Source organism: Bos grunniens, chromosome 15 (genome assembly GCF_055505025.1).
Source record: "Bos grunniens cultivar Pamir isolate PY7600 chromosome 15, Bosgru_T2T1.0, whole genome shotgun sequence".
In the NCBI taxonomy this organism is placed as follows: Eukaryota; Metazoa; Chordata; class Mammalia; order Artiodactyla; family Bovidae; genus Bos; species Bos grunniens.
The window spans coordinates 74,440,320-74,464,101 of NC_141179.1; the positions used below are offsets into that span (position 1 = coordinate 74,440,320).

At 41.1% G+C, this 23,782-nt stretch overlaps 1 protein-coding gene across 5 annotated transcripts in view; it reads left to right on the forward strand.

Moving 5' to 3' along the window:
- Positions 1-23,782, forward strand: part of HSD17B12 (hydroxysteroid 17-beta dehydrogenase 12) — a 211,638-nt gene that overhangs the window by 133,497 nt on the left and 54,359 nt on the right. For all 5 annotated transcript variants that reach the window (XM_086341210.1, XM_086341208.1, XM_086341213.1 and 2 more), the window contains one exon: positions 13,129-13,236. In XM_086341210.1, the coding sequence (XP_086197336.1) occupies positions 13,129-13,236 (108 nt within the window). The remainder of the gene's footprint in view (positions 1-13,128; positions 13,237-23,782) is intronic.

The window sequence follows — 23,782 nt, forward strand, 5'->3', positions numbered from 1 at the left end:
GCACCTCCCTCCCACCCCAGCACCCCCATCCCATCCATCTAGGTCAACCACAGAGCACCAAGCTGAACTCCCTGCACTATCCGGTAGGTTCCCATTAGCTATCTGCTTCACGCAGTGCAGATACCTCAGTCCCGATCTCCTAATTCTGGAGGGTATGCTTTTTAGATGATTTAACCTACCCAGTTTTGAATAACATCATCAACAGGAGACTAGCTAAACTCAAGGTGTGGCGGGCCATATTTCCAGATATTCATACACTGAGAGTTTCAAAAGTACACTTATGGGTTAAGTGTAGCAATAAACCTCAGCATGGCAAAAGTCATCCTAAAACTGAAAAAAAAATGTTGTTATTTTGTTCCTCACAAAAAATGTGGATCTAAATGGAAGGCTTAGCAGCCTCAGTTAATCCGGAAGCAGCATCTGATGCCATCAAGAGAGAGTGGGACTGGGAGTAAGACGCCTTCTCCAGCGCTGCGTCCCACCCGGTCTCTGACAGAACTCTCTGGTCTTGGACGAGCTATTTCACTTCAGTTTAAAATGGAGGCAGTCCTAGCACGGTGTTCTAGGATTGTGGTGCGAATTCAATCAGATGATTCATGGAAAACCCTTGGCACAGTGCCTGGCACGTGGCAAGCACTCAGAGGTCGCCGCTGTGGTTTTGTTAGAGGAGCGCTGTGAGATGAGAGAAATAGAACACGAGAGTTCCAAATTGTCAGAGGAACGTATTCAGCTCTGCTACTGAATATGGAATCGGTTGTAGCCAGACCTCAGTGGCCAAGGGGCAAGGTACCTGGAGTGGCTCGCAGCAGTGCGTTCATGATTGCTGCCAAAGGGTGCTGGCCAGGGTAGGGGGCGGAGAGAATCCGTGTGCACGTGTGTCTAAGACAGAAAGCTTAAACGCAGTCCCAAAAGAAACTCTTGGAGAATTGACCCAAGATTTAGAAGCCGAAACCTGATTTTGTCTGAATATTCAGAGTAAATACACCTTTCAAGGGTAAACTTGCATGAAATCAAGTTTAAGAGGCTGGTAAACAAAAACGACAGAGGATGAGATAGTTAGATGGCGTCACTGACTCAACGGACATGAATTTGAGCCAACTCTGGGAGATGGAAGGACAGGGAAGCCTGGCATGCTGTGGTTGCAAGGAGTTGAACACAACAGAGAGACTGAATGACAGCAAACAAAACTGAATGTCCAGTTTTATTTGATTATTTGTTATAGGAAGTATAACTATGGTGAAGGTAGCATACTTATCAGTGTCACTGCTTCCTGTTGGCAGATGTAGAGAGGAAGGCAAAATAAAGCCAGAAGTTCCCTTCGTGAGTGTGCCGTCTATTGCCCAGAGAGTCTGTGTGTTTAGGGGCATCAAGTGAAAAGTCTGGCATTTCCATTTCCATGAAGGGAGCAGCCTTGCCAGGATACCTCACGTTTGCTGCCTCTGGCCAAGCTCCCTCACCCTGTGCTGGATGAACCTTTCCAAAACTCATCTTCAGTTCAGTTCAGTTCAGTCGCTCAGTCATGTCTGACTCTTTGCGACCCCATGAATCGCAGCACGCCAGGCCTCCCTGTCCATCACCAACTCCTGGAGTTCACTCAGACTCACGTCCATCGAGTCAGTGATGCCATCCACCCATCTCATCCTCTGTCGTCCCCTTCTCCTCCTGCCCCCAATCCCTCCCAGCATCAGAGTCTTTTCCAATGAGTCAGCTCTTTGCATGAGGTGGCCAAAGTACTGGAGTTTCAGCTTCAGCATCATTCCTTCCAAAGAAATCCCAGGGCTGATCTCCTTCAGAATGGACTGGTTGGATCTCCTTGCAGTCCAAGGGACTCTCAAGAGTCTTCTCCAACACCACAGTTCAGAAGCATCAATTCTTCGGTGCTCAGCCTTCTTCACAGTCCAACTCTCACATCCATACATGACCACAGGAAAAACCATAGCCTTGACTAGACGGACCTTTGTTGGCAAAGTAATGTCTCTGCTTTTGAATATGCTGTCTATTTTGGTCATAACTTTCCTTCCAAGGAGTAAGCGTCTTTTAATTTCATGGCTGCAGTCATCATCTGCAGTGATTTTGGAGCCCCCAAAAATAAAGTCTGACACTGTTTCCACTGTTTCCCCATCTATTTGCCATGAAGTGATGGGACCGGATGCCATGATCTTTGTTAGTGACTCTCATTTTCCTACATGCAGGTCTCTCGAGCATTCCCCTCTCTTCCGCCCAATGCTTTATTTCTTTATATGGTATACTGCTTGCAACTTGGCTTTCTTTATAATTCTTGTAGACCTGGGAGCCAGTCTTGACCAGAGGAGTTATTTTTTTCTTTTAAAATGACAGAAATGCTTCTGGCTTTCTGAAATTCATGAACTAATTAATTCACACTAAAAAAGCCAAAGTTGTGGAGAAGGAAATGGCAACCCACTCCAGTACTCTTGCCTGGAAAATCCCATGGACAGAGAAGCCTGGTGGGCTACAGTCCATGGGGTTGCAAAGGGTCAGACATGACTGAGAGAGCAGCCAGTCATTTTGAGGGGAGGAAACAGCCCCAGAAAATTTGAGGTGCTCGCCAGAGGCCCCAGAGCTTTTGATGGCAGAGTCAGAACTATGGCAGAGGACTCCCAGCTGCCAGGCCTCTTGATCCTGGCCTCTCTCACCAGATACCCAGGTGGAAAACTAGAATCTAAAGTATGCCCGAGGGCTTCCCTGGTGGCTCAGTGGTAAAGAATTTGCCTGCCAGTGCAGGAGATGCAAGTTCCATCCCTGGTCCGGGAAGATCCTACATGGCTTGGAGCAGCTAAAGCTACTGTGCCACAGCTGCTGAGCCCATGTACCACAACTGCGGAAGCCGAAGCACCCTTGAGCCCATGCTCTGCAATGAGATGCCTCCAGTGAGAAGCCCACACCGCAACCAGAGAGTAGCTCCTGCTTGGCACAACTAGAGAAAAGCCCACACAGCAGTGAAGACCCTGCACAGCCGTCAACAAATAAAATCATGGAAAAAGAAAAAAGAGCCGAAGTTGATTCCTTTTTTTCCTGTACCCAATTTAAAAACACAAATACCCTGACCATTCTACATCTAGGAATTTATCTTACAGAAAAACTCAGGTAGCTAACTGCACGAAGATTTAGGTGCAGGATATTCAGCACACGTTGTAGTAGTGAGATATGAGAAATGGTCCACATGTCTGTCAGTGACTCCCTAATCCACTCTTCTGTTTGATTAGAGACAGGGCCCCGCCTCTCAGCGGAGATGGTAGGCCCTAGATGGTTCTGTGTTAACAGACCAGCTTAAACGCAGGGCAGTGGGAACATAAGCCACCTCCTCTTGGTCAGTGACTCCTTCCAGACCTTGATACGGACGGCCAGAGCAGCAGTCATGTGATTCATTGCCTGTCTTGACTGCAGTTCCAGAAGTAGAAGAGGTGACCAGCGCCCATAAATAGTCTTGAATGCTTTGACTCAGTAGGGCTCTTTGATGTCTTACTCAGGTTTTTCTTTAATGACTTCATGCCTTTGTCTGTTGCCTGTGTTACAGTCTTTCCCGAATCTCACCCAGACCGTTCCCAAGGTGGCCTTAACTAGACTACAGATAACCTTGCCTTGGATTTTGATTTATTCTGCATACTTCAGTAGTGCATGTATGTTTTTTCCTCCTTTATTATCACGGCTTTAGCCTGGGGAAGGGTCTTGGAAGCGGGGACAGGCGTATGTGAGGGAGCAGCCTTAGTTGCAACCGTCACTTCTTGTGGTCAAACTGCTTTTGGCTTTGGTGCTAACAAACATGAACATTCTGTAGTTTCCTAGGTCCTTATTTTGTCTCTTTCTCTTTTTTTTAAACAAAGCCTTGGTGACCTATAAAATTCCTCCACATTCGTTGGCTTCTCACATTCTGTTTCTTATAACTTGCCAGGTTACACTCCCTCTCTCTAAGACAATGAATTCTTCTTTAGATCTGTGCCCGCTCATACTGTGTTTTGAATGGCTTCTTAAATTACGGCCCAGAAATTCTATGTAATTAAAAACATCTCTCAGTAGGTACTGACCTGAAAGGCCATCTTTATTTAAAAAGCATTTAGAGAGTAACATATTTAGATAAGGCCTGGTCTTACTGTTGTTTAAAACAAAAAACAAAAACCAGAAAACCCAGCCTGCCAATGCCACATATGTACAAATAAAAAAATAACAAAACTCAAGAACCAACTCTGTGTGTGTATATGTCCATATGCATCAAAAAAAGATCTATAGGATAACAGACCATTCACAGCAGTTATTTCTGGGGAGCTGTTAAACCAAGAACATTTATTCTTTTGAGGGTAATGACTGCTTTGTGATTCCAAATAAAAATCTTATTTCTATAAAAAATATGTATATATACAGAGTATTTTGCCTACAAATTTATGGAGTTCAGGGACTCTTCTAATAATTTTTTTGACTCAACCCGTGTGTTTTGATATTACAGTCTAATATCCATCTTAGTTGGTCTGTTTTTGCTGCTGCTGCTGCTAAGTCACTTCAGTCGTGTCCGACTCTGTGCGACCCCATAGACGGCAGCCCACCAGGCTCCCCCATCCCTGGGATTCTCCAGGCAAGAACACTGGAGTGGGTTGCCATTTCCTTCTCCAGTGCGTGAAAGTGAAAAGTGAAAGTGAAGCCGCTCAGTCGTGTCCAACTCTTAGCGACCCCATGGACTACAGCCTACCAGGCTCCTCCCATGGGATTTTCCAGGCAAGAGTACTGGAGTGGGTTGCCATTGCCTTCTCCATGGTCTGTTTTTAAGTACTGAGAAAACACTTCGTCTTTGCCTTTATGATATATACATTGTAATAATATGTATTGAACTTCTACTATATTGCTTTGAAGCAACCATAAGGGTAATAGAAATGATATTGTCTCTGTCTGCTGCAGAGAAACTTGTTAATTAAAGGTTTAACTCATACCTCCTTGAACTTTTTTTTAAAGGTCCATTCTACACAAATCATTCTAAAGTCTAGGGAGCCAGTTTTATTGTATATTAAGTGGGACCAACATGTTTTAAGACCAAATTTATGATATGATAGTTACATTTTTTACATGTTAAATACATACTTTAAAGTAAATTGGGTCCTTAAGGCAATCAATATTTAGGGGCATAATTTTACTGTTTTAAATTATTATAGAGGCTAATGGTATTATATGTTTGTGTATTTATGTTACATTATTGGGCTTAGCTATGATTGATTTTGGTACCAGAAATTCCAATTATAAAATTGTTTCTGTGGGCAAATGGGATCTATTTTTCAATGTCTGTTTAGTGTACTTTCTGGAAATACTTTGAGCAAAGTATGTGGAGTTGCTTATATGTTTTTAGCATGAAACTCCATAGGTAACCAAGAGTCTGTTTTGCCCTTCACAGCTCAAATATTACTTCATACTTTAATCTACCAAGCAAAGGCCCCAAATAAAGCTACCCCTTCTTAAACTAAGACTTAAACTACAGTGTTTCATCGGCCTTTATTTCACATTATGTATCAAAGACATTTGTGTATCTAAGATGTTGTTGAGTTGTTAAGTTGTGTCTGACTCTTTTGGGATCCCATGAACCATATAGCCAGCCAGGCTCCTCTGTCCATGGGATTTCCTGGGCAAGGACACTGGAGTGGGTTGCCATTTCCTTCTACAGGGGATCTTCCTGACCCAGGAATTGAAGCTGCATCTCCTGCATTGGCAGGTGAATTATTTTCCACTGAACCACCTGGGAAACCTGTATCTAAGATACTTGGATCCGTTTACAGTGTTCCAGGCTTTGGAGAAGAACCCAAGGCCTGCCTGCAGCACCTTTGGCTACTCTATCAAAGTAGAGTAGTGTCTCTCATCTCAGCAAGTGTCTCTCAGTGGCAACTAAGTCCCCTGGGGGCCACTGCCCAGTATGTATTCATATCATGCCTGTGACACTGTAAAGTGGGTTGCCAAAGCTTATGTTCTTTGCTGGGAGCAGCTACACTCCAGTCATAATGAGTAAACTCACCACTCATATCTTGGTTTCCAGATACTGTTTTCTAATAAAGGGTGCAGTGCTCCTTGGAGACATTGCTAGTTCCAGGGCTGGGGCAGGGAAAATAGAAGGTGAGCCTGGAATATTTTATTGTGCCAGAACGCAGGAAAGTATTCAAAGAATAATGAGGATGCTTCAAAAAGACACAGAAACTAGTTTGAAGAGACTCCCTCTCATTAGTCAAATCTGGATAAATTGAACATTAAAATTAAAATGATAGACATGGTAATTATTGAATAAAATAGGAAGTTATGAACCCAGACTCATAATAATAAAGGCATAAATTGAAATTTTAATGAGAAAGGAAATTTTATGTAGTCTCAAAATCTCTCCCCACAAAAAACCCAAAATATTTGTAATTACAAAGGGGAAAATAGTAACTTTACAGTGGAAGAGCCAAGCAGTTACCATTTTAAAAAGAGATCAAACGTATCTTCATGGGTAATAGGACAGTTGATAGGGTACAATGAGAAATACAGTTTCATGTCTATGATATTCCTGCCAAGGATGTATAACCCGAATCTAATAATGAGGAAACATACAAACCTAAATTGAGGGATGCTCTACAAAGTAATTGGCCTGTGATCTTCAAAGTGTCAAAGTCATAAAGGTCAAGAAAAGACCGGAAAACTATTCCCAGGTTGAAAGGCTAAACAGACACGGCAGCTAAATGCAATGGGTGATTCTGGTTTGGATCCTTTTGCTGTAAGGACATCGTTGAGACAATTGATGAAATTTGAATAGATTCCAAGAATTACAAGGCAATACTGTATCGAGGTTAATTTCTTAATTTTGATGCTTATATAATATTTAGGAGACTGTAGGAATTAAATATGAAAGGAACATTCTTAAACTTTTTAGTCTCAGGACCTCTTTATACACTTAAAAAGTGTGGAGAGTCCCATAGAGCTTTCATTTATGTAGGATACAGCTGTCAATGTTTATTGTATTAGAAAGTCAAGCTGGCTAATTTTTTAAAATAATTTTTTAATTCATGTAAAAGTAATAGCAGTAAACCCATTCTATGTTAGTGTAATGTATTTTTAGTAAGGATAATAGCTGTCTTCTGAAACAACAAGATTCAGTGAGAAGAGTGGCGTTATTTTACATTTTTAAAACTCTCTTTGATATCTGACATAGAAGACAGTTGTGTTTGCAGATCTGTTTCTGCATTCATTATGTGAAGATATGTTCTTTTGGTTGAAGTTCAAAAAAAAAAGGGTTTCCATGGTAGCTCAGCTGGTAAAGAATCTACCTGTTTGATTCCTGGGTCAGGAAGATCCCCTGGAGAAGGGATAGGCTACCCACTCCAGTATTCTTGGGCTTCCCAGGGGGCTCAGATGGTAAAGAATCTGCCTGCACTGTGGGAGACCTGGGTTCAATCCCTGTGTCGGAAAGATCCCCTGGAGGAGGGCATGGCAACCCACTCCAGTATTCTTGTCTGGAGAATCCCCGTGGACAGCGGAGCCTGGTGGTCCATGGGGTCACAAAGAGTCAGACATGACTGAGCAACTAAGCACAGCACAGCAGATAAGAAGAAAATCTGGTTTACATGAATATGTAGTAGGAGAAGAGAAAGTGATTTGGGTAGCCTCTTCAGATAATGGTGGATATTTTTTTTTGGTTACTACATCAACATTCCTTAAGTGAAAATTTCTTCAAGGTTAGTTGTGATATGGAATCTGAAAATATATCAATGAACTTTTCATACTCCATTACCTTAAAATCCATATGTCTATCTCCCACATTGAATAGGTCTTTTGTCCATCATGATTTTTTAACTTTATGATTGGTCTTTGGAAAATATTGGTTCCTGAGTTTTGCAAATCTTATAAATGTTGACACTGTTCCCCTCCCTGTGCCCCACCCCCCGCCAAATTACAATTACTAATATCAGTCCTAATCTCATCAAAAAAATATTTTCTTTCAGTCTCAGGATGGTGGATACAAGTTTTACAGGATTCTAATTTTCATTTAAAATCTCCGATTTTACCATGGACAGTAAATCGTGTTGCTTTTCTTGAAGTGCCAGGCTAGCTTCACCCATTCTTAGGATATGTCTGCCAAACCTGAATAAGCATAGTTTTTCTGTCAGTTGTTCTTTAAAGTGAAATGACGCTGCCTGAAAAAGGGCAGCTAATTCAGCCCACAGCTCAACGGTGCTTGCTTTTTCTCAGGACGGCCACTGTCCTGGGTACACAGAAAAAGTGTCTTATGTAGACTTCCCGTTTTGTCACATGGAACATTACAAAGATGTATCCACAAGGGTAGAGATTTAATAAAAAGTATTTTACTGCTTCTTACAGGAGCCATTCTTTAACAAAACTGACTTTTTTCTTTTTTACTGCTGGTATGTGAAGAACACAGTGACTTTTAACATAGTTAGGTTTCTTGGGAAGACTCTAGCAGTTTTACCCACCATTACTTTTGTGCTATTGGTGCAGTTATCACCAACTAAAAAAGGCAAATAATGTCTTAGTAATTTTGACTCTAAAGAGCCATCAGGGTCATGGGTCACTATTTGAGAACGGCTACACTGAAGTCCTTATGGATGATGGAATCTGAAGCAACTGAATGAAGCATGGTTCAGGAGAAAAATTCCTTGTACAGTATTTGAAACTTTGAGATTATTTCAAAATTAAAAAATAAATAAATAAATGATAGCCTTTCAAATGATGAAAACTGAAATTTACGATGATAGTCACTTGTGAGTTTCAGCAAGATGCCAGTAAATTCTTCTGCAGATTAAGTGGCATATGTCATTTAGTAAACTTTTTGGCATCTAGTTGATTCTTAGTAAATGATAACTTAAGAATTATTACTGTAGTAGCTGTTATCAGGTATTACTCCTGTTCAGTTGGTAGACTGTTAATTGCAGCCCTAAACATTTTACATGGTACCTCTGAGTTCTTTAGGACATCCTAGAGTCTAGATGAGTGGCGTCAGGTCTGTATTCTTAGTTCCGATAATACAGGAGGAGACTGTAAATCAGCACTTTTGCTTTTACTTTGGTTTAATATGTAAAAACTGTGCTTTAAAATATGTAAAAACTGTACTTTAAGTGAAAAGTGTTGTTTTGTGTTGAATAGAAAAATGGTTCTACTTTTGGCAAAATGTTGAACTATATTGATCTTCAGATTATTAATTGCCAAAAGTAGTTATTTCAATAGCTAATATTTTAAATTTTATGGTAATTTTTTCAAAAGTTCCTGGATTGGTTTTGTTTTGACTTTAAAGAAATAAAAGCAACTGTTAAGCTTCCTTTTTCTAAATACCTAAGTGAGAGACCTAGATCTTGAAAAGAATACTTTTTCCTGTGGTGAGATTTCACAAAACCAGAATGGAATCTTGTAAGAACAAAGTAACAGGTTGAAATAAAAAGAGGTCACTTAAAAACAAAAGCAGCACAGTCAGCATTTTTAGAAGAAAGGTACTGTGTAATGTTTGACTTCTAATTAATTCTAACTATCTTTTTATTTGAAAGAAGAAAGAAATGTTATGGAGGGTTCCAAAAATATCCCTTTTGCTTTCAAACTTGATTTTTAGTTCATGTATCCTGCATGGGAAATTGGTCAACTCTGGCCCAGATCTTACTGGCAGTACTCACTACCTTCTGTGTCCATGAGTTCCACGTGGTGGGTTCAACCAACCCCAGGATCACGTGTTATGTTTACAATCCTGGGTTGGCAGAATTAGTGGATATGGTGGGCCGAATACAGAACTTGAGCCTCCGTGGATTTTTATATTCACAGGGCGTCCTAGAAACAAATGGATACCAAGAAATACATGGATACCAAGAGACGAGTTTAATTTCATTTCTCAAGCCAACAAAGAGAGGTGCCTCAAGGGAAAAAGTTGCTTTTCAAAAGGAAAAAAAAAAAGTATTTTATGTGATTTAAAAAAAAATGCTGAGACATAATTGGAGGAATTGTTATATATCTCTATCCCACAGCCCTTAGGGTATTGATTTTAACGTATCAGAGCTTCTACCTTGGAAGAAAGACAATAGAGGCAGTCATGTCGTGGACCGTTGTGGTGGACAAGGATCAGGGTACTCAGAAGTATGTCTCCAAAGCTTCGGTGAAGTTCTTACTCTTCTCCAGTGGTGGGCTGTTGCTGAGCTGTAGACTGGTAGTTGTATGAAGAGCCTCGGGTAGGAGACGTGAACGTGGAAATGAAGATTATATTGGGGTGGCCCAAAGGTTCGTTCAAACCTGAAGATGATGGTCCCCACTCACGGTCCAGGTGCTTGTTGCAGCCTTGTGCTCGTGTTTAAAACGGAAGTTTCCTGTTCATCTGCGTTGGCTTCTGTTGGCAGGGCCAGATGAGAGCTGATAGGCTATGGGAAGCGGGGAGATGCCTAGATTTATTTCCACAGTTCCTAAGGAAGCCAGCTGTCTCCCACCCCAGCCTTTTAGAACATCTGTCATTATTCTCTTCTAAGGGCCTTGGCCCAGAGAGCGGCATCTCCTGTCCTGTTTTTATGTACATTCTTCTATTTTTGACTCACACAGCTTGGTGGTGGTGGTTTGGGGGGTAGTTCATGGAGCCCTCAAAGCTGGTCCACAGACCTGGTCAAGAGCATGCATAGCCGATAACCTCGGGAAAGGAAATGTGAGGGAAGGCTCCTGGATTCTTCTGGGGGAGTTTTCCTCACTATAAAAGGGACCTAAACAGGAAGTCCCGTTGTTGATTCTGAACGTTGCCTGCGTGGCTGTTTGGAATGGCAGTGGCCTTCTTGAAACCAAGAGAAGAGCCAGTCTAGAGGAATAAGAGAAAGGGTGGAAGGACCCTGGAGCCTTGTGACATTTTTGAGCAACTGAACAAAACAGACCCAAGTCCTTGTCCTCACAAGCTTAATTCTGGAGGGAGCGGAGGACAATAAACATGTACATTAATAAGGTACATAGATTAGAGAGGGGTAAGCACAATGGGATGGAAAAAAGCAGAGAAGGGGGAGACGGAGTGCAGGAGAGGAGTAGCTGCATTTTTCAAAGGCTGGTCAAGGAAGACTTCTCTGACCCAACAGAGACGCGGGATCTGGAACAGCATTCCAGACAGGGCATAGAAAGTGCAAAAGCCTTGAGTGTATTTGGAGAAGATTCTGTGTCTACAGAACTGCCAGGACCCCTGTGAACAAGGCTGAGGAGTGACCGGAGAGTAGGTGGGTAAAGATGAGTTTGGTATCAGGCTGTTGCTGAAGACTTTGTTTCTTCCTGGATGTGAGATGGCACCCTTTGGAGGTTTGCAAGGAGGGAAGTGACAGGATCTGACCTATGTTTTAAAAAGAAGAAAAGCCCACAATAGGGGCAGTGAAGAAAAGTTAAGAGAAAGAAAACAGTGTTAACTGGACTAGAGCAGGATTCAGAGGAATTCAGGTATAAGTTCAAATTTTTATGTATCTGGAAAAACTTGCATCAAAAGCCATGACGACATAAGAAAACTTACTTATGCCATATGCATATAAGGCTGTGCCATGTAAGTACACTCACCAAATCTTCTGAGATCTAAAAGTAAATTTGATTCAGTGGCTGTTAGGTGGCTTTTATTAGTAGAGAGAAATTTTCCTAAATGTCAGCGTATAGTGCTGGTGTGGAAACAGACTTTGCTTTTCTTAAATAAATAGATAAATTTTATCTTATTTTACCTCTGGAATAAAGTTTTACTTTCCATAAAACGTTTCTTTCAGCCTTTTGATTTTAGTCTTTTTTCTTGTGAATCGGTGGCTCTAATAAAGGCAAGAGTTCTTTACTTACTTGTGGTAAATTCTGTGAACCATCTGTGATAAGACATGTTGGACCAGCTATGGGGAAAAACCCTGTATCTGGCTGTCCATTACATGAACACATATCATAACTCATTTATATTCGAATCGTAGGTATACCTTTAACACTAGATAAGGTGTTTTCCAAGTCAATTATTATCCTCTCTAGTTTATTCATAGATTCCTATCTAGGGTCGATAACTTTTCATTGAGTCTAACTAATAATAAATCTGTCGTGAACCAGCTGTTTTAGTTTCAGACATAAATCCTTTTAGGTCAAGAACAGAAATCTCTGTGGATTAATGCTGTATATTCTGTGATGAGCCGGCATTGACTTCAAAGGAAGAACATTTTATTTTTGGAAGTAGGGTTTTTAAGTTAAGTCTTTTGAATTCTCATCCAGTTCCAAAGAATAAACATTCTTAGAGACTTTATGGACTGCCTCCTGTATGCCAGTACATAGTCGTATTGATAGTAATAAGGTCATATTTTTGTACCTTTGTGTTGACAGCACTAATGAGTATTAGTGCCTTCATTTTCAAAAGAGGCTGCAGAGGCCCATAGACTTGCTCAAAGTCAAAGCAAATAAGTGTGGAAGAGAAATTGGTAGCCGTGTCTCGGTAACCTCACCGTTGATGCCATGCTGTCAGAGCAGCTCACTGGTGAAGGCAGAAATCAACATGACACTTTCCTTCTCATGAGGATGCTTTCTCCAGTGTGTCTCACTTTTCAGTTTGTTATTTCCCTTAGCTCTGTTTAAGTGGAACACAGGTCTTTCTTGTGTCACTCTCTGGCTCCATTACTGTGCATTTTATGTGGGCTTTTTAAATGTAGCCACTATTTATCATTAACCAAGTTTCCAAATTCTAATATCATATTCTTTTTATTTCCAGATTAATAATATGGGTTTTTTGTTTTAATAGATCACACTTTACAATATTTTGTGACATAGAGACTGAAGAAAGAATGAAGTTACCAATTTGCAATTAAAATCATAAAGCCAGAGATACTTAAAGAGTATATAGCATGATGATATGAACCATGTTTTATAGTTTGTACCTAAGGGTCTAAAAAGCCATCATTTTGATTTATAGGAGAACTGATTAAGGAACATTCAGGCAACTCTGATAACACTGGAATTTTTATTTCAGAACTATTGTGCTGACTCTATAGCATCTCTTAGATGGTCTCACGATTGCTTAAAATTATCCTGATCTAAATTTCATCTCAAGTTGGGGTGGGGAAAGTGTTTGAAAGAGTAATGTCATCAAATGCTTGAATCTCATTTGCCATATATTAATTTTCCTCTCTCCATTTCTGTTTTTTTCCCTAGGAGAAAAATTCAAAGTGGAAACAAAGACCATTGCTGTTGACTTTACGTTAGAAGATATTTATGACAAAATTAAAACAAGCTTGGCAGGTCTCGAGATTGGTGTTTTAGGTTTGTATCTTTGTCACATTTATAGATTCTTCTTATATCTATTGATTAGTACTGTTTTCATTTTGAATGTTAGGTGTTCAACTGGTGGCCTAACTAGTGAAAAGAAAATTGTCTTGTTAATACAAATGATCATTAGATGATATTAATTTATATATGCGTGAATCTTTATGTTTTGTGTTGTATTTTAATGATGACTACAATTTAGGTTGTTTTCTTGGCCTGCTTTATTTCCACTCTTTAATTCTCTCGGTATGTATTTAATATAGCTATGTTGTTATAATCGTTTTAGCAGGTGATGCTGACCCATTTTTATAGTTGAGGAAATACAGGCTTAGAGGGGTATTTCTTAGCCTTTGTTCAGTATTACCCTCTCCCCAACAAGGAGTCTTTTTAGACATTGTTTTCCACTAGTCTTCCCTCCCATGAAATTTTAGTACCACAGGTACACTGTGGATCTTGTTTACGTGCTGTACCTATACAGAAAGGTTAAGAGCCCACACCACGCCCCCAAAACAATTTTTGCCCACTGAGGGGAGCTATCACCCCAGTTGAGAAGATGTGACTCAGATGAATGACTTGCCTGAGGTCACACAGAGGCTGAGAACTGCACCTGGGTTTTAGCCACTACAGTAAATCCCCTACCCAAAAACGAGTTCCATTCTGAGAGCGTGTTCCTAAGTCCAGTTAGTAAGTCCCCCAAAGTTAGCCTAGGTCCCAGCTAACACAGCTGGCTATGTGATACTGTACTGTAATAGGTTTATAATATTTTTCACACAAATAACACACAAAAAACAAAGAACATGTTTTTAATCTTATACAGTCCATACAGTACCTGAAAAGCTCTACTGAGCACTGTTGTACTTTGGTACTTTGCAGCAGTGTACTAAAAGTACCGTCGTCCTTCTCAGCAGTGATGTACCAGCCCCGTCACTGCTGCTTTAAGCTCGCTGCCAGACGTCCTGGGCTTAAAATAAAGATACTGCACGACCGCACTCTGTGCAGTTGTTGTTGTTGTTCAGTCGCCCAGTCGTATCTGACTCTTTGCAACCCCGTGAACTGCAGCATGCCAAGCTTCTCTGTCCTTCACTGTCTCCTGGAGTTTGCTCAGACTCAGGTCCATTGAGTCGATGATGCCATCCAACCATCTCATCCTCTATCAGCCCCTTCTCCTCCCTCCTTCAATCTTTCCCATCATCAGGGTCTTTTCCAGTGAGTCAGCTGTTCGCATCAGGTGGGCAAAGTATTGGAGCTTCAGCATCAGTCCTTCCAATGAATATTCAGGGTTGATTTCCTTTAGGGCTGGAGTGTTATAGAAGGCTTTCTTCAGCTGTCTTTCCCGACCCAGATATAGAAAGTCTATAGCGTGAGTTTAGGCACAATAGGTAGATCTATGAAGGATGAGGTACAGGGTACCCACTTCCAGAATCCTAGGACTTGTGTCAGTACGTAAGCATTAATATTTAGACATAAGAATTGATATTTTCCTGGGCCATGTATGCTAATGGAACCACTGCTTTTGTAGTCCAGCCCCTTAGTAAATTGCAGCCTGCGAGTCAGCAGTTTCCACCCTTCTTTATTCATTCACCAGTCAGTGAACTGGAGATACAACAATAAACAAGAAAGCACCCAGCTTTATGTAGTGTAGTCTTCTGAGTGGAAAGACAACCCTGATCAAAAATAGTTTTCTATGGGATAAGTGTTGAGACAGGGAGGGCGGGGTGTAATAAAGAGGATAAAAGGAATGGCAGAGTTGATATGGGAAAAAATAATGGTGACTTGGCCTAGCCGGTAGGGTAGGAAAAAGGATGATTCCAGAAATACGAAGGGAGTGGAGGAAGCAGGACTCTACATGTGGGCGATGCAAGAGAACCCTTGATGACCTTCAGGTTTCTGCCTTGAACATCTGTGTCAGTAATACCATCTAATAAAATGGGGAATCCTAGACAAGGAAGCTTTTTGGGAACAAGGATCGTTTAAGTTTGGGGTTCTTCTAGGATGCCCAAATGGTTTCTTTTTTAATTAATTTTTATTTGAGTATAGTTGCTTTACAATACTGGGTTAGTTTCTACTGTACAGCGAAGTAAATCAGCCATATGTACACATGTATCTCCTCTTTTTTGGATTTCCTTCCCATTTAGGTCACCACAGAGCACTGAGTAGAGTTCCCCATGGTATACAATAGGTTCTCATTAGTTATCTCTTTTATATATAGTATTGTATATATGGGCTTCCCTGATAGGGCTCAGTGGTAAAAAATACGCCTGCCAATGCAGGAGATTACCTGCCAATGCCAACCCAGGTTTCGATCCCTGGGTCCAGAAGATCCCCTGGAGAAGGAAATGGCAACCCACTCTACTATTCTTACCTGGGAAATCCCATGGACAGAGGAGCCTTGTGGGCTACAGTCCATTGGGTGGCAAAAGAGTCAGATACAATTTAGCAACAAAACCACAACAGAAGTGTACTTATGTCAATCCCAATCTCCCAATTCATCCCCTCCCCACCAGGTGGGGTTGTCAAGTTGATAGTTGGACATATGGGTCTAGCTGTCAGTAGAGCTCTGAACTAGAGATAGAGCTTAGAGGTCAGTCATCTCTGAGTAGTCGTCTCATTGGAGAAAGGAGACTGGAGCTAATCCAAGGAGAATGGAGAGAAAGTAAAGAGGAAAACTGGAACAGAGCTCTGTGTCATCACGGGCTGCCTGGAACTAGTGTGGAGGAGGGGTAGTTTTTTGCACAAGTTCAGCACTGTCCACTGGAAATATAATGCAAGCCAGGTATGTGATTTTAACCTGTCTTGTAGCCGCATTTTTAATAAATGAAAAGGAACAAACGAAACTAACTTTAGTAATGTATAACCACTGTATCCAAAGTATTATCACTTTACCAAGTAATCCACATAACACTTTTGGAAACATTTTATATTCTTTTTCTCATACCAAGTCTTCAGGTCATAGGGTGTGTTTTACATTTATAACATTATCTCGGTTCGGACTAGCTACATTTTAGATGTTCGGGAGCCACCCATACCTAGTGAAAGTGTCAGTTGCTCAGTAGTGTCTGACTGTTTGCGACCGGGTGGACTCTAGCCTGCCAGGCTTCTCTATCCATGGAGTTCTCCAGGCAAGAACACTGGAGTGGGTAGCCATTCCCTCCTCTCCAGGGGATCTTCCTGATCCAGGGATCGAACCCTGGTCTCCTGCATTGCACACAGATTCTTCACCATCTGAGCCACACACATGCCTAGTGATAGACATCTATCTCCAGTTCATCTTGGCTGTCTCTCATCCTCAGTTTGTGTGGGAGAGCCATAAATATAACTGTGAGGTTTTCCTTATGCTTTGACATGGCTTTTAACCTGGGCAGTTTTGCAGTGTCTGGCAATATCCAGACAGACTTCTGGTTGTCACTAATTGAGGAGAGAGGAGGAAGCTCTGTTGGCCCCTGTGCAGGGCGGGAGGGAATGGTGGTAAACATGCTCAAATGCTCAGATAGACTCTCTCCGCAAAGGATGATCAGGCTGAAATCTCAGCAGTGCTGAGGTTGAGGTTAAAATCTTAACAGTGTGGCTTTGAAGTTATACTGTAATTAAACGATTTGATTGAATCCTTAGGCCCCCACACACATACATAGACAACTTAAGTTTTGATTTCTTAGGTTGGTTACAGCTCAATAATAAAAATAATTAGAGCTAATGCTCCTTTAAAGTTTATAGCAGCACTTTCACATTCATTATACTATTAATTGGCTATACACTTTGTTTTCTTCCTACTCTGTCAGAACTATCTCCTTAATCATGAGCTTTGTATAATTATTATTGACATTTATTAGCAGATATATTGCATTGTAATTTTAATTTGCCAAGAGTTTTGAGGAAAATATTAAAATGTCCTTATGAGCTAAATTTTATCTTACTACTAGGTCATATTTCAACCTAAATCTTATAGTTCTTTCTCTAGTGTGGGTGTAACCATCTAGAACTTGTGGGAGGGGTCTGGTGTTGATTTTTTATATTATTGTTATTACCTGAACATATAGCCCCTTCACTTTCTTCCCTCTTCCCCCACCCCAGTCCAGATCCCATTATACCCCCACCTCTGTCTAAGAAGGATAAAATAATTTATTCTCCTTCCTCCTCTGCTTAACGTCAGTCTCACCTTATAATATTACCTAAAATAACAAACATATACATTGATTTCTAGTAAGATTTAGCAGTCAATCCATATTAAGTCATAAGAAAGATTTTTTTTTTCTACTGAAAAAATTTTAATGAAACCAGTAATGATAAAAAGAAATAAAAATCACCAAGGTATATTCCATTTGTTTGAATAGCATTGACCACTAAAAGCATAGTCAGTGCTTAATAGAGAATTCCTATTTTCAGAATTGCAATAGAAAATAAACGCTATGTGTTAGGAAAGAAATATTAATTTTTCAATAAGATAAGTGGGGAAAAAAAGGGCCATGAATTCTGTGAATTCATACTGAAAGCTTACCATAACTTGATCAGACTGCAAATGTGTAAGGTTGAGACGATGAACTCTTTACTCTGTTGTGTAAAATAAGCAAACATCTCCTGTCTTCTGTCAGGCAAATGCCAAGAAACACAGATTTAAGAAAACTTAAAAACAAACTCCAGCTATTTAGAGCAAATGACATCAGTCCTGCTTTCAGCAAGCAAACAATTGGTTAACAGAATGTGACTGTTATAATGCTCAGTTGATTCCTCAAGAGAGACGCTCATGTGTGTTCCAGGTCGGTTTGGAGGACTTCATGCACTACATCTCAGTCGGCGTACTTTACCAAGGCCAAGGGAGTAGACTTGGTTTTGAAGTATGCCACAGACAATACTTGTTTCAAATTCCACTCTGACTTTTTTTTTTTACTTTTAAACAGTGGCATTCTTTATTTTAGAGGCAAAAATAGAAAGGTCCTTCTGGAAAAAGATGCTTAGTTTGTGATTCATTTAAAAAAAATCAACCATAGCTTTTTTCAAGCTTTTAATGCATCCTGGACCAAGAGTTTCCCTATGCTAAGTGCTATTAAGGTCCTCTCCACCCATGTCATTATTTATGTAACTTGTAGAGTCCAGAAAATCTGTTGGTACCGGGTGTCGATCTGTAATGGCTTAGTACCTGTTGATTACCCATGAACTTTTTTCTGTCTCTACACAGTGCCCATAATTATATTAAGAGGCAGCATTTAAATAACAACAGCGTATATAGACAATAAGAGTCAGTTGATTGCAAAATCTGAGATAGATGTTTTTCTCTTTTCTTCCTACTACTACTACTAAGTCACTTCAGTCGTGTCCGACTCTGTGCGACCCCATAGACGGCAGCCCACCAGGCTCCCCCATCCCTGGGATTCTCCAGGCAAGAACGCTGGAGTGGGTTGCCATTTCCTTCTCCAATGCATGAAAGTGAAAAGTGAAAGTGAAGTCGCTCAGTCGTGTCCAACCCTCAGGGACCCCATGGATTGCAGCCTTCCAGGCTCCTCCGTCCATGGGATTTTCCAGGCAAGAGTACTGAAGTGGGGTGCCATTGCCTTCTCCACTTTTCTTCCTGTGCCCTTCATAAATAAATAATTGTTCTATTAATGTATTTGGTGGGTTATTTTTTAATTGGTATCTTCCCTTCTCAGCTGAATGCAAAAATATCTCTTGATTATCCTTACCTATGCAGCCTTATGGATTATGGGAAAAACATCAGAAGCATTTGTGTTCTGTTTTCCCCCTACAACTTAGTATTTGTTCTGGGATGGAAAATAGTTGAGTGTTGGGAATTAAGTATCTTAAAAGATAGTTTGAGCAGAGATTAATAGTTAAGATCAGTCCTGTAGCTCTATAACTGTTTATATTTAATTTTCAAAGCTTCTTAACAAAAGACCAAAAATATTATTAGCTACTTGGGGGAAAGGACCAGTTAGCTTCAAAATGGCAAACTCCCAGGGAATTAGTTTGGTTGAGATCTCTAGAAGGCTTTGTTGTACTTCAGTCCCCAAAGTGTCAGAGGAAAAGGAAACAGATGGCTGAGAGTGGGGACCACAGCGGGGTAGGAACTGGGCTGAGGAAAACTTTTCTAGGAACCCTGGGAGGGGAGAAATCTTAAGCACTTTGGGAAGTTATTATGTGGCCTCTCGGTTCCCAGTTAATGAAGGAAATTACAAGTAGAAGAGTCTTGCTGCTTTTTCAGAGGGTTTTAAAATATGTAAAGCTACAGATGATCTTCTTGCCATTCTCAGGAACTTTACTATTTAGAAATTAGTTTTAAAGTGCCTTCTTTTGAAATGTAAATGTCTCTGAAAGAGCAGTGACATCTTCATTTTCATCTGATTGGTATTAGTGTGTTCAGTTTACTGTCTACTTGCTGGATGAGTCACCTTGAGGAATGACTATTTTAGTTAATGAAAGATGTGGAGAAATCATTTTGAAATGGAGCAGCGAGGCTTAAAGAGGAAACTGTAGTGGTAGGCTGATGAACAGTGGGGGTGCTTAGGTGCTGCTGGTGGTTTAGTTGCCAAGTCGTGTCCAAGTCTTGTGACCCAATGGACCGTAGCCCACCAGGCTCCTCTGTCCATGGGATTTCCCAGACAAGAATACTGGAGTGGCTTGCCGTTTTGTTCTCCAGGGGATCTTTCCAGTCTCCTGACTTGCATGTGGATTCTTACTGACTGAGCTACCAGGGAAGCCCAAGGGTGCCTAGAGAGGGGATGAAAAATAGAACGGCAAGATAAGGTTAGTTGAGAGAGCACCAGTGATAAACTTTGGATGTCTGGAAACACCCTTCTTCCTTTTCCTTTTTTTTCCCCTTGCCCTGTAGCCCAGGTATAAAATGACTCTGGCTCAAGAAAGGACAGAGGCTATTGTTTTAGTATGCAAGAAAGGATTAGAGGAGCATTGTAGGATGGTAGGATGATAGTTTGTAGAGAGGGTGAATTTACTCTATTATTCCAGGATATAATTTTCATGCCTTCTTGGGGTTTAAGACATTTCCAAAACTTCTCTTTTCTAATACAATCAAGTTCTGTCCCAAACCACCAGAGTTAGTGTAGATCCACAGGTACGATGACACAGTCCCCAAATAGACTGCATTCATTTCAGACACGAGCTGTAAGTTTGAAGGTCCCCAGGCCACCTGCACTTCTGACCCGCTGGCCACGAATTTGTGGTTTCCCGTGACCCTTTCAGGTTCAGCAACTTAAAATCAGGACCAGCCAAACGAAGAGACATAAAGGGCAAGTCCAAGAGGGGTCCAGACACAGAGTTTCTGTGCCCTTGCCTTGTGGGGTCAGGACTCGTCACCTTTTCCACACATTGGTGTGTTCACCCACCGGGAAGCTCCATTGACCTCAGGGCCCAGAGTTTTTATTGGGGTTTCATTATTTAGGCATGATTAATCAAACCTTTGGCCAAGTGATTCAACTCAATTTCCAGCCCCCATCCCTTTTCCACAGGCAGGGCTGGCTCAAAGCCCCAACTCTAGTCACCACTGACTGACCTCAGGTTTCTTGTCTGGTTAGCTTAAACTCAGATGTGATCCAAAGGCCCCACCATGATTAACAAAGACATTCCAAGGGTTTAGACATTTCCATTCAGGAATCTGGGACAAGGACCAGGCAAACTATATTATACAGCATTCTTTTTAATACAGCATTTTTTCATTTCTTAATTGTTTGTCTTCCTCTCCCACCCCACCCTCCCCATCCCCCTGCTACAGGCAGATCCTATTTTTAAAGAATAATTTTATTTACTTATTTATTTATTTTTGGCTGCACTGGGATTTTTGTTGCTCTGTGCACACTTTCTCCAGTTGTGGTGAGCAGGGGCTTCTCCTCTTTACTGCGATGCTGTTCACTGCAGTGGCTTCTCCTTATGCAGAGCACAGGCTCTAGGTGCACAGGCTTCCGTAGCTGTAGCACGTGGGCTCAGTAGTCGTGGCTCACAGACCTGGTTACTCCGTGGCATGTGGAGGCCTCTGGACCAGGGATTGAACCCTTGTCTCCTGCATTGGCAGGCAGAGTCCCATCCACTGTGTCATCAGGGAAGTCCCTTCCTGTTTGTTGATAGTCATGCCCCAACTCATTCAACAAGTAAAATTGCAGAGAGATAGCAGTAAGCAAAACTGATACTGTTTTTGCTTTCATGGAAGACAGCCACTGAACAAGTAATTAGGAATAGGTTTCATGTAATGAAAGGGTAAATTGCTGAGAAGGCTAGGAGTGTCAGAGAGGATCTCTCCGAGAAAGTGATATTTAAGTTGAGATCTAAAAGTTGATTAATCCTGCAAGAAAAGATGTTTCCAGGTAGAAGAAACAGGATGTATAAAAACCCTGAGGTGAATGTGCTTGGCAGGTTTGAGGAGCTGACAGAAGGTCTGTAAATCCAGAGCACAGATTGTACTGCTAGAGTCTGGAGATTAAGTGATGCCACAAAAGGCTTAGAAATCCGGGTTGATACGTTTGGACTTTCTTGGCAGGACAGTGTAGAGATTGTAGAGTAAGCAGTAAATTGATATCATTCTAGCACTTTAGATCATTCTGACTCCCGAGTAGAAGAGGCAAGAATTGATGCAAGGAGACCGATAAGGCTATTTCAGCAATGAAATATAAGATAAGGGTGGCTTATATTAGAATGATGGTGGTGGGAATGGATAGAAGTGAATTGACTGGAGAGATGTTTAAATAGAAATAGGAGTAATTTCTGATGAGGTCCTCATCAGAGGTCTTGCCTGACTGAGGAGTCAAGAATAGTAGCAGTTTGCTTTTAATTATTATTGCCGAGATTCATTAAGTGTTTTTATATGCCATGCACCATGCTAATGAATCTCATTCAATCCCCAACAATCCTATAAGATAGATATTAATATTTCTATCCCACTTAACAGACAAGAAACAGACTTACAGTGATTAAATGCGTTGTCCAGGATTATTTTGTTGTTTAGTCGCTAAGTCGTGTCAGACTGTTTGTGACCCTGTGGACTGCAGCTCACCTGGCTACTCTGTCCTCCACTGTCTCCTGGAGTTTGCTCAAATTCATGTCCATTGAGTCAGTGATGCTACCTGACCATCTCATCCTCTCTTGTCCCCTTCTCCTTTTGCCTTCAGTCTTTCCCAGCATCAGTCTTGTCTAATGAGTCAGCTCTTTGCATCAGGTAGCCAAAGTCATTCAAAAGCAGTCCAAGATTATACAGTTACTAATTAGCAACTTTCAGGTCGACTTGAGTAGCTGGGAGCTATTTCTCTAAGACAAGAGACCATGGACCAGGAGCAATTCTGTAGAAAACAATGACGATTTCATTTTGAGTTATGTTAAACTTGAGAAGGGTGTGAGAAAGCAAAGTGGAGATTCAAGTAGACAGTGGGATCTTGTGTAAATGCCCTCCTTTGGGCTGAATGAAGCAGAAGCCTGATGCAGCCAATCATGGCAAACAGAACAGGTACATGGAATTTTTAGGAGACTAGTATAGTGCCTTATGGGCTTCCCTCATAGCTCAGTTGGTAAAGAATCTGGCTGCAATGCAGGAGGCCCCGGTTCGATTCCTGGGTCGGGAAGATCCCCTGGAGAAGGAAATGGCAAGCTACTTCAGTATTCGTGCCTGGAGAATCCCATAGATAGAGGAGCCTGGTGGGTAGAGTCCATACCGTCCCAAAGAGTAGGACACGACTGAGTGACTTTCACTTTCATAGTGCCTTACAGTTCCATCAGATGTATTGAACGAGATTGGATTTCTAAAGTGAGAAGAAGGTTGAATTCAAATGTATTTCCTTTTACTCAAAACCCACTAGTGGTATTAATTAAAGCAAAACCTTTAGCTTAAAACTGGGCAATTATCTGTGATTTCAGAAATGTAAGCAGAACCATCATTCATGAAACTGACACACATTCCTCTCGTTCACTGAGCTTTAACTACCAACCCTCTCCCATCCTTCTGTCCTCATTCTCTCTTCCAACTTGATGGATGGCAAATCTTACATGGTTTTGTAATGAGCATCACGTAGCAGTTTGTAATTAAACAGTGGAGCTGAAATGTTCTGTTGTGTTGCTTCTGACTCAATCTTAATTTTTCAATTTCTGAGTAAAAGCACTGTAGATTTAAAGCCCTGTAAACTCTCTTTTATTTAGAAATTGCTACTCACAAGTGTAGGAAAACTGTAAAGTTTGCAAAATGTTTTACTTGCTGTTCCAAATATCATCTGTCAGAGTCTGAACATGTGCTAGCTACAGCAATATGTTAAATAAGGCAAAGAAGGAATTTTCTTTGCATCACTTTCCAAACTCCGCAGACTGTAAGATTAGATTACTTGAATGAAGTAAAGAGGGAACAGGAGCAGTTAGGATAAATTCAATCCGTGTAAAGTTATCCTGGTTAACTCTTGCCTAGAGCTCTCTTTTAGATGGATCTTCCACTTCAGTGCTGGTTACGTACAATGAAAACAGGGACCTTGGCTATTGTGCTGCAGCCCCGGCACCTACCCTAGTGTTGGGTGCAAAATAGGAGTTCAGTAAACACTTGTTGAATAAGTGACCACACAGCAATTAACAACTC